This window comes from Mustelus asterias, chromosome 20, assembly GCF_964213995.1.
Source record: "Mustelus asterias chromosome 20, sMusAst1.hap1.1, whole genome shotgun sequence".
Taxonomy (NCBI): domain Eukaryota; kingdom Metazoa; phylum Chordata; class Chondrichthyes; order Carcharhiniformes; family Triakidae; genus Mustelus; species Mustelus asterias.
In genome coordinates this window covers 53,642,221-53,654,263 of record NC_135820.1, presented here as the reverse complement: position 1 = coordinate 53,654,263, position 12,043 = coordinate 53,642,221, and the positions used below count along the sequence as shown (strand labels likewise).

The following is a 12,043-nucleotide window of genomic DNA, read 5'->3' as shown; positions in this document are numbered from 1 at the left end:
AAGGAATATGGAGAAACCTACATTTACCACATAAAGGGGTCATATCACAGGTCCACGTTGCCGTCAAGGAAATCTGGATGTGTATTACCCACAATTATTGGTACAAACATCGTGCAGACCTATAAAATTACCCTTACAGTCTTAAGCACCAAATTATTTTATATATATATATAATATATGGATTGTAATAGTTATTTTGGAAATATATACATAGCCCAGACTCTATTATATATAAACATTAGTTTATATTGATAAATAATTATAAATATAAACTAATATATATGGATTGCAGTTTTGTGTATTAAATAACAAAAGGAATTTGAACAATATAAATAAATAACCAATTTGATTAATCAAGGTGCAATCCAATATTACGAACACACTACCAACATTTTTAATCTAGTTAAAAAGCATAACAAATCTTTTCATTTGACACCTTACACCCCATATTAGTCTACTTTATAAAAAAACATAAACAGTAAAGTCAAATAGAGCAGTATATAGTAACAAAGCGGTATTAAATAGCCATATAATCCCTTGTGCTAAATGATTGTGTCTTGCTTGCGAACAATTTTAACCCAGTTACAAGGATTGGCTTTTATCTGCACATACACAGCTTTATTCCCTGGGCCAGTTTTTGGACCCATATACATTAGGTAATATAAGAAACTTAAGAGCTACTGGGTAGGTAGTGTTATCTTACGTGAATCCATCATTCACCACTTATGATACACGAAGGCTGATGTATTACTCCTCCAGATGATTGAAGCGTTACTTCCATGTTGTAGCTCAAGACATCTAGCCAGACCCTCCTTTTTTGCTAGTTGTTAATATGTTCTTCCTTTTCATTTTGCTATTTCTCTTCAAATCTGCAGGACACGCTGTGGTTATTTGATCTGCAGTCTTTGTTCCTGCCATCTCCTTATCTTTTATAGAAAGCTCTGAAGTTCTTTCCTTGGGTTTTCTTCCTCTCTTCTTTCCAGTTGTGCTTTTCTTCTGTTCTGATTTTGTAACCTTCAGTTCTCTTTTGTTTCTTGTGGGCTTTTCTGCAGAGGCCCTAAACCAGTTCTGTCAAAGGACATTTTAACCTTTAAGTGTTGATTGTGTTTTGAAGTTTGGGAAAACTGCATAGCTTAATTGTCACTCCAACTATTTTCAGGATAAAACACGAAATATTAGCGCAGTGCGTGCATTTCTATTACATGCATTTGTTCTTTATTTTAATGCAAAATTGTGAAGGTCCATCCAAATTTCACTCATTTCTTGCCAATATTTCCAGTTTCCCTGTGACTTACACTAACTACAGCTAGATGCATAGATGCAGGCGAGGAGACAATCTGTTCTCAAGCAGTCATCAACACTCCTTTGACCGTGGCAAAATAATATCTGCCCGGGCACGACATTCTCTCCAATTTTCCTTCCCTTTTGATGGGAAGTACTCAGGTGTTAAAATGTAACCAGTGGCAACTTTGTATTGAATGTAATGTGACTAATGGCAACAAGATATAAGGGTCAGCTGACCCAGTAAACCATGGAACCAAATGCAGACTGATGTAATAGTCAGCTGACCAGCTGACTTACTATAAATAAGAACCTGTGTAGAATTGTGGGGAGCTTGGATTGGCCCAGGGCGAGGCCCCAAGTTTGGAGTAATGAAGTTTCTTTATTAAACCCTTTCTTGGATTTATAAGTTGGAGTAAGTTTTGTTCTATTTTATTGTCTGCATTTGAAGAATTACTTCTGATGAAACACTCAGCTATCATTTAGAACCTCTCCACCGCTGTGGTCACACAGGCTGGTACATCAGCACACAATTTAGCTTGTTTCACAGGCTCTCCTTTTAGTAATGGGCCATTTTCCAGTAAGAGCCGTGCGATTGGTCAATAGACAAACAGCTCAGAGACCATATCAAATTGGACTTTAACAAATGAGAAAGATTAAAATAATATTTGTTCTTCTCAAAATATTTAAAAAGGAAATTGAAACGAAAAATCATTTTGACGAATCCTATCAGCCAGAATGTAACGTTTCAAGTCTACAGTTGTGGAAAATGAACCAGTTAGGTGTCCCTACCTGCCTGAACTTTGACTGGGAGATGAAATTATATAGCAACACATCTGTCAGTTTTGACATTCACCTTCCTATTACCATTTGTATCGTCAAAGTCAAGGCCACATTGTCAGAATATTTGAAGGAAGCCAAATTAGGTTTGTCTAATTAGCTCACTCTACGAGGCAACACTTTTCCCTTTTCTCTCATGGATGGTTGGTGCACCTAATAGTACACCAGTGTGTTGCGTTCAACACCATGTGTGCTGTTTTTAATAGCAGTCATAAATGTGGTCCTTCAACTTAATCCCCTTTACATGTAATGGAGACTTTGAAAAAGCAGGGACAATTGTCACGTTAACACATGTAGTGATTCCTTTTTGCTGATTTTCTGGTTTAACAAAATGACTTTAGCTTACCTCAGAATGAGAATTGTTGATGTGGTATTTAACTCCGCTTTCCGAGCTAAACTCCTTCTGACAAATCAAACATTTGTATTTTCCAACTAGATGCTCTCCCTGTCATAAAACATCATGTCATTAAATCTCAACGGGTGGATAATGAAATGAAAACATCAAACTGTCATTTCTCAGAAGAGGCTGCGTTTAAGAGGCAACTTCCTAATATTGTTGGAAGGGATTGTGCATTCAAATTTCCAATATGCTTGGTCTGTTGGCAAGATTTACCACCAGCAGTGTGAAGTCAGAAAATTGCCTCTTTGTGCAATACTAATACAAACCGCAGACATTTACAGTGCATTTTTGAGCAGTTCAGCCACAAAGTTTATTTATTAGAATCATAAGTAGGCTTACATTAACACCTCAATGAAGTTACTGTGAAAATCCCCCAGTTGCCACATTCCGGCACCTGTTCAGGTACACCGAGGAATAAATTATCATATCCAATGCACCTAACCAGCACATCTTTCAGACTGTGGGAGGAAACCGGAGCACCCAGAGGAAACCTACACAGACACGGGGTGGGGGGGGAATGTGCAAACTCCGCACTGACAGAGACCCAAGTTGGGAATCAAACCCGGGTCCCTGGCACAGTGAGGCGGAAGTGCTAAGCATTGTGTGGCCCACTTACATAGTCATGTTTACATAGAACATGTTCCAAAGTGTTTCACAGAGGTGCAAACAGATCCATAACAAAGCTCGGCAGAGAGTTCAGCCAAAGTTGCAGTTGGAGAGCAGGAAAAGCCCTGAGGAAATCCCCAATTTTGCATTTGATTTGACTGGATCCCTTAAAATGGCAGACTTTGGATTCTCTTAGAGATGAACCACAATACTTTTTGTAGCCATTTAAACATTTCTGGTAATTAGGGATGGGCAGTAGCCAGTGGACCCAACCAAAGATGCCCACATCCCATGAAAGAATGAAAATAAAAGTTCCCAACATTTAAAAGTTCCTAACATTTTCCATTTTCCAATAATGGAAAATTACTGGTCCAGATTTCTTGGGCTAAATGGCCTGTTTATGTACGTTTTTTTTTTGTCCTTTCATGAAATGTGGGCATCATTGGTTAGGTCCACTGGCTACTGCCCATCTCTACACTTGCAACTCGGCCAACATTGTCTACCTGATAAGCTGCAGGAAAGGATGTCCCGAGGCATGGCACATTGGGGAGACCATGCAGATGCCTCAACAACGGATGAATGAACACCGCTCGACAATCACCAGGCAAGAGTGTTCTCTTCCTGTTGGGGAACACTTCAGCGGTCACGGGCATTCGGCCTCTGATTTTCGGGTAAGCGTTCTCCAAGGCGGCCTTCATGACACACGACAACGCAGAATCGCTCAGCAGAGACTGATAGCTAAGTTCCGCACACATGAGGACGGCCTCAACCGGGATCTTGGGTTCATGTCACACTATCTGTAACCCTCACAACTTGCCTGGGCTTGCAAAATCTCACTAACTGTCCTGGCTGGAGACAGTACACATCTCTTTAACCTGTGCTTAACCCTCTCTCCACTCACATTGTCTGTACCTTTAAGACTTGATTACCTGTAAAGACTCGCATTCCAACCATTATTTTGTAAATTGAGTTTGTGTCTTTATATGCCCTGTTTGTGAACAGAATTCCCACTCACCTGATGAAGGGGCAGCGCTCCAAAAGCTAGTGGCTTGTGCTACCAAATAAACCTGTTGGACTTTAACCTGGTGTTGTGAGACTTCTTACTATCCCTAATTGCCCATAGGTGTTTATGTAAATGGCTACAATGGAGTATAGTGGTTCATTTCTCAGAGAATCCAAAGTTTGCCCTTTTAAGGGATCCATTCAAATCGAATACCAAATTGGGGATTTTCTCAGGGCGTTTGCTGCTCTCTAACTGCAACTTGGGCAGAAATCCCATTCATCCCACGTACAACATGACACTGAAGTTCCAGCCGCGGAACAGCAGAATTCCACATCAAACTCCCAACAAAAGTGTTTCCAATGGTAAATTGATACCACACAGTTTGAACCAGTGTAAATTCCAGGTGATTTATACTGTCTATCCCAATTGTGCTTTCCCAACAGGGGGAAAATTCTGCATAAACCTCCTTATAGATATTCACAGACCTACTCTGACAATGGATAAAAATCACATGAACATTTCAGTATAAATACACCTTAACGTATTTATATTAATCACTCAGCAGGAAGACATTGCAATGTAGAATCGAGCAAAGCCCATTCCTAGCCACTGATGGGGGAATGGAAAGTTAGCCAGTTGACAGACATGCAACTAAACAGCGTCTCACCCACAAACTGTTTCTTATTGATGCATCAATTAAAAACCATCTTGCTTAAAAAATACAGAGCAAGCTAGTCAGTAGGCTAAGACCTGAATAGAATAAAACACTCATGTTATTTGTGAGCGAACAAAGTTGAAGTTTCTACAAGGATTGCACATCACTGCCACCTACTGGTTGTCTGCCGTACACGGGCAGGTTCGACAGAAGTGTCAGTGGTCATCCACCTTCACAATCAGCTGTTGTCCAGCATGTGAAGTGAGGAAGTATATGATGGAGGGAAATAGGAAAAATAACGGGTTAAAAAAATGAACACATTTCTGTGCTGGCTAAACATTGTTAATTTGTTTTAATCAAGGACTCCTTGCACCCCAGACATACTCTCTTCTATCTTCTTCTGTCGGGAAAAAGATACTAAAGTCCAACATACCAACCGACTCAGTAACAGTTTCCTCCCTGCTGCCATCAGACTTTTGAATGGACCTACTTTATCAAACCTAAATCAAATCAAGATCTATCAATTTTTTTCAGGAGTCCATGAAAAGATCAGCCATGATCTTATTGAATGGCGGAGCAGGCTCGAAGGGCCAAATGGCCTACTCCTGCTTATGTTCTTATGTTCTTCTTGCAGTGCTCCCTGATGGAAGTGTTTCAGAAACATATAAGATTATGAAGGGAACAGATAAGATAGAAGCAGGAAAGTTGTTTCCACTGGCAGGTGAAACTAGAACAAGGGGGCATGGCCTCAAAATAAGGGGAAGCAGATTTAGGACTGAGTTGAGGAGGAACTTCTTCACACAAAGGGTTGTGAATCTGTGGAATTCCCTGCCCAGTGAAGCAGTCCACCTGCCAGTGGAAACAACTTTCCTGCTTCTATCTTATCTGTTCCCTTCATAATCTTATATGTTTCTATAAGATCTTCCCTCATTCTTCTGAATTCCAATGAGTATAGCCCCAGTCTACTCAGTCTCTCCTCATAAGTCAACCCTCTCAACTCCGGAATCAACCTAGTGAATCTCCTCTGCACCCCCTCCAGTGCCAGTATATCCTTTCTCAAGTAAGGAGACCAAAACTGTACACAGTACTCCAGGTGTGGCCTCACCAGCACCTTATACAGCTGCAACATAAACTTGCTGCTTTTAAACTCCATCCCTCTAGCAATGAAGGACAAAATTCCATTTGCCTTCTTAATTACCTGCTGCACCTGCAAACCAACTCCTTGTGATTCTTGCACAAGGACACCCAGGTCCCTCTGCACAGCAGCATGCTGCAATTTTTCACCATTTAAATAATAATCCATTTAGCTGTTATTCCTACCAAAATGGATGACCTCACATTTATCAACATTGTACTCCATCTGCCAGACCCTCACCCACTCACTTAGACTATCTATATCCCTTTCCAGATTTTCAGCATCCTCTGCAAACTTTGGTCTCCTACTCATCTTAGTGTCATCTGCGAATTTTGACACACTACACTTGGTCCCCAACTTCAAATCATCTATGTAAATCGTAAACAATTGCGGTCCCAACACTGATCCCTGAGGCATACCACTAGTCACTGATCGCCAACCAGAAAAACAACAATTTACCCTCACCCTTTGCTTTCTGTTAGTTAACCAATCTTCTATCCGTGCTAATATATTACCCGTAACACCGTGCACCTTTATCTTATGTAGCAGTCTTTGGTGCGGCACCTTGTCAAATGCCTTCTGGAAATCCAGATACACCACATCCACAGGTTCCCCATTGTCCACTGCACATGTAATGTTCTCAAATAATTCCACCAAATTAGTCAAATATGACCTTCCCTTCATGAACCCATGCTGCACCTTACCAATGGGACAATTTATATCCAGATGTCTTGCTATTTCTTCCTTGATGATAGATTCAAGCATTTTCCCGACTACAGAAGTTAAGCTAACCGGCCTACAGTTACCTGTCTTTTGTCTACCTCCTTTTTTACACAGTGGCGTCACATTTGCTGTTTTCCAATCTGCAGGAACCACTGCAGAGTCCAGTGAATTTTGGTAAATTACCACTAGTGCATTTGTTATTTCTCCTGCCATCTCTTTTAGTACCCTGGGATGCATTCCATCAGGACCAGAAGACTTGTCTACCTTTAGCCCCATTAACTTGCCCAACACTACCTCTTTCGTGATAATGATAGTTTCTAGGTCCTCACCTACCATAGCCTTCCTGTCATCAATTTTTGGCATGTTATTTATGTCTTCCACTGTGAAGACCGACACAAAATACCTGTTCAATGCCTCAGCCATTTTCTCATTTCCAGTTATTATACCCCCTTCTCATCCTCTAAAGGACCAGTGTTTATTTTAGTCACTCTTTTTTGTTTTATATATTTGTATAAACTTTTGCTATCCCTGTTTTTATATTCTGAGCTAGTTTACTCTCATAATCGATCTTACTTTTTTTAATAGCTTTTTTTGTGGCTTTCTGTTGACCTTTAAAGATTTCCCAATCCTCCAGGTTCCCACTAATCTTTGCCACTTTGTACGCATTTTCTTTCAATTTGATACCCTCCTTTATTTCCTTAGATATCCATGGCTGATTATCTCATTTTCTACAGTCATTCCTTATCACTGGTATATAAGTTTGCTGAGCACTGTGAAAGATCACTTTGAAAGTCCTCCACTGTTCCTCAATTGTCCCACCATAAAGCTTTTGCTCCCAGTCTACCTTAGCCAACTCCTCCCTCATCCCTTTGTAGTCTCCTTTGTTTTAGCAAATGTCAACCAATGTCAGAGGTGCCGTCTTTCATTTAAACCAGGGACCCACCTGTCCACTTGAGTGGATGTAAAAGATACCATGGCACTGTTTCAAGGAAGAACATGGGAGCTATTCCAAGTGTCATGGCCAATGTTTATTCCTCAATCGATATCACAAAAAAAAATTCTCATTATCACATTGCCACTTATGGGGGTTTGCTTTGTGCATATTGGCTGCTGCAGTTCCTACAACAATAACTATAGTTCAAAAAGTACTTCACTGGCTGTAAAGCACTTAAGAGACACCCAGTGGTTGTGAAAAGTGCAAAATAAATACAAGCCTTTCTTTTTCATCATAACACTGCAGCTATGCCTTTGAATGTCTCTAAGAACCAAATCATCCTGCAGATCTATGTCAGGAAGACAGATGCTTATTAGTCTGTTTGAGGGAAATAATTCATAGAATCATAGAATCCCTATAGTGCAGAAGGAGGCCATTCAGCCCATCGAGTCTGCACTTGACAGCATCTTATGAAATACTACCAAGTCTCACCTGAATAAAATCTATAAATAGTCAACATTAGATCATGTTGTACATGTATATTAATACTGGGATTTTTAAATTCGTGGAAAGAAATATCTGGCAAAGTTTAGTTTGATTTTGAGAAGAAATTTGATGGTGTTCTTCATCGGAGGTGTTTGAAGAAGATAGAATTAATGGGAGGTTTAGTGAACTTGATTGAAAATTTGTTGGTAACATAAATCAGGGACATGGTAAGAACTGAGAATTTTCAATAAATAATTAATCCTTTGTAACTGATTGGTGAGGTCACATTCCATGTAATGTTAGACACACTCGTCTCAAAAGGACAACAGATGCACTGGACAGATTTGTATTCACATTGGAAAGAAACAGGAATAATGGGGATGTCAGCAAAATGCTTAACTGATCATATAGCAAGAGGACATGAAGATACCATTAATGAGCTTCAAATTAAACCAAACAGCAGAAAATCAAACAGCAGAAAATCAAACAGTGGAAAAAAAGGGCGGCATGGTGGCACAGCAGTTAGCACTGCTGTTTCACAGCGCCAGGGACCTGGGTTTGATTCCAGCCTTGGGTGAGTGTGGAGTTCACACGTTCTCCCTGTGTCTGCGCGGGTTTCCTCCGGGCGCTCCGGTTTCCTCCCACAATTCAAAGATGTGCCGAGTAAGTGGATTGACCATGCTAAATTGCCCCTTAGTGTCCCAAGATGTGTTGGTTAAGGAGATTAGCAGGGTAAATATGTGGCGTGGGTCTGGGTGGAATGCTCTATCAGAGTCTCGGTGCAGACTTGATGGGCTGAATGGCCTCCTTCTGCACTGTAAGGATTCTATGAAAATTATTGTTTTCCCCATGGATATAGTGGGTGTGGAATGGGTCCTTTTTAATTTTGTGTAAATTCCTTCAAAATATCCCCAAGTGCTTCATGAGCATAAAGGTGACTAAAACCAAGGTTAAAGAGGTCGATTGCTGATGGGATGTTTGAAGGTGAAGCAACTTGGGCCAAGAAAAGGAATTGCAAATCTCAGAGTTTTAAGTTTAAGTTTATTTATTTGTGTCACAAGTAGGCTTAAGTTAACACTGCAATCAAGTTACTGTGAAAATTCCCTAGTCACCACACTCTGGCACCTGTTCGGGTACACTGAGGGAGAATTTAGCATGGCTAATGCACCTAATCAGTGCGTCTTCTGTGGTGGCTGAAGGTTCTACCACTACTGGGAGAGCATTGAGATAAGAGTCCTGGACAGGAGTGTGTGCTTGCTCGGATCATATGGCTGGAGACAGAGGCTGGAATTCTCCAACCTTGCCCGTGGCAAGGATTCTTCGGCCTGTTGCTGTGAATGGAGATTTGTCTGAGCACCAAATTCTCCGTTCTCTCTGGCAGGGGTAGTTGGACGTGCGAGGCCAGAGAATTACAGCCACAGACACAGAGAGAGAGAGAGGGTGGACAATATGAAAGACTGGGCATTCAGAAAAAGTAGTGAGCACTGGATGATCAGTGAAACAGATGTTTTGCTTGATTGAGCTTCAGAGTTGTAAATGGGGTGGAGTTTGCATAGGGTGGAGCTCAGAAGATTGCCCAAGCGTGTATTACAAAAGATGACCCTGAGGGATTCACTGTGGTGGAAGCAAGGCAAAGATGAAGGTGGGTGACATTTTAGAGCTGGAAATGATCTGGCTGAATGATAAATCGGAACAATGTGATCACTATGTTGCTACTAATCATTATCAATGGAAAATAACTGGAGATAGTTAAGTTGTTTTTAGCTTGTGAGGTTAGATCAATAGTCTGCCATTTTGTTTGATTAGTTGGTGGGGTCATGCAGAAATTACATAGGATTTCCTTCACAATGTTAAGTGAGTTATATTGATTCTATGTTAATACAAAATGTACCCGAGTCTGTAAGGAGGGGTGGACAGATTGCAATTTGAAAATGGCCTTTCAGGTTGTTTTTTTTTAACGTTTTAATTGGAATTTTCAACTGACTGCAGTCTAAGAAATTAAAAGGTAAAAAATGTATAGATCAGCAATGTTCAGCCTGAAACAGAGTTAAAGTTTCAAGTTGGTGATTCTTTGTCAGAGTAGATCCACTCTGACCCAGAATGACGAGGTTCTGCCAGAGAGCGCAGCGTATTTGCAGCACTCTGTGTTTTTTTCAGATTTTGAGCATCGTCAGTACTTTGTTCTCACATCAGTCTGGGGGAATCCCTCGCTCACAACCGCCTGAACGTTCTCCACCATGAACTGACTCAGGACGTTGGCAAGTGCCTCTGAACTGGGGTGCTGGTAGGTTGGGTTGGTTTGGGGGAATGTTGAGGGGTTGGGTGAGGGGGACTGGCAGCATAGGTTTGATAAAATTAACCAGAATTGTGTATTTTTCAGTTAAAAATTCAAAATATTACATGGAAACGTGAAAACAAGTAGTTATGTCAGGCTGAATTTTGTGCAGTGGCAGAGGTGGGTGTGCTGATACATGTTACTAGTTGCTTGTTGGTCTGCTGGCATATTTCCTCTCCAGTGTATATCCATGGCAGCTGCTTCAAGGAGGGTGATGGCTACTACCCCGCTAGAGTCAGATAGCCAATCAATATCTCTATTGAGGGCGCTCATCAACATCGCCTGGAAATTTTGCTGAGGCCAAGACTTGGTTGACAGATGAAGATGGACTCCCAGCAGTAGTGTAGGAATCCAGTGATGCCTCATTTAATTTCCATGTCCCCACAGCCAATGGCCAGAGGGTCACAGGGGTTTTCCCTCTACAATACTGCCCCACCTGCATTTTTAACATCATTTATGTTTAACAACATTCATTTACACTCATTTGACACCAATTGTTCTCAAAATCTATCATTTGCTATTGATTGCACTCATAAGCAATCAGTAGCTATCATTTGCCATCAATTGTGCTCAAAGGATGGAATTTTACTGGCGTGTTCGCCTGAGTTTCGTACGATCCCGCCTGAGGCCAACAGAGAATGCCATTCTCCAAGCCTCGCCTGCCCCCGGAATCGGAGAGGGCGTGCCGGTAAAATTCCGGCCAAAAACAATTGTTCAGCCACTCTTTAACATCAATTGCACTCAAAAGCAATTACCTGGCTGTCATTTAAAATTGCAATTAATGTAATTGACATCAATGTCATCAATTGTCCTAAACCACCGTGCTCAAACATTTATGATTAGCAACATCGCTTAAAAATTTAAGCATCAAAAATGATCAGAGTTTATTTTCAACATTTTAGGACTTCCGTAGTTTCAAACATCCTAAAACTGAGCCAAGTTTAGAAAAAGCAGACTTGGTTATAACATAAACTTTAATAAGCCAGTCATGTGTTTCTTTTTAGTTATAGTGCAGCACAACACAACCAGCCACCAGCCCCACAAACATTGCAGCAGTTTTCTCTCCCTCCACCCCAGTAATCTTTGTTCATTCCTGAACCCCCCCATGCCCCAAATTTCAACATTCATTCGAGCTCTCACCCCTTCCCCTCCCCATCTCCCTCTCTCACCTACCCCACCTCTTTTCCCCAATCCCCCTCTCTCCCTTTATCCCATTCCCGACTCCAACTCTCTCTCCCTGACCTTTCACTCCCACCCCTATTTTTCCTCTCACTGCCAGCCCCTCTCCCCCTTCTCTCCCCTAACCCCTTCCCTTCCGTCCACCTCTCTCCCCCAAACCCTTCTCCCCCCTATTCTCTCCACCATCCTGGATCTCCGAGTTCCGCGAGGCCTCATGCCTGGATTTCAGTGGCCCCAGTGGGTTTCATGGCCTGGAAACTGGAGGGAGAGAGGGCAATGAGAGATTGGAGGAATAGAGGAGGGTAAGAGATTGGAGGGAGGGATGGGGTAAGAGATTTGAGGGAGAGGGCGAGATTGGAGAGAGTAAATGATTGGAGGGAGAGTAGGATTAGAGATTGAAGACTGGGGGCAATGGGGTGGGAGGAAAGTTTGGAAACCAATGTGAGGTAACAGTTTGGTGACCATT

General features: G+C 41.5%; 1 protein-coding gene across 3 annotated transcripts in view; it reads right to left on the bottom strand.

Moving 5' to 3' along the window:
• Nucleotides 1–387: 387 nt before the first annotated feature.
• The window catches only part of znf512b (zinc finger protein 512B), a 122,853-nt gene continuing 111,197 nt past the window's right edge, over nucleotides 388–12,043 (bottom strand). For 2 of the 3 annotated variants that reach the window (XM_078236569.1, XM_078236571.1), the window contains 2 exons: nucleotides 2,468–2,566; nucleotides 388–1,068 (listed from right to left, as the gene is read on the bottom strand). In XM_078236569.1, coding sequence (XP_078092695.1) covers nucleotides 799–1,068; nucleotides 2,468–2,566 — 369 coding nt within the window. In that variant the 3' untranslated portion in view covers nucleotides 388–798. Of the gene's footprint in view, nucleotides 1,150–2,467; nucleotides 2,567–12,043 lie in introns of all 3 variants that reach the window. The other variant, XM_078236572.1, reaches the window with a different exon arrangement.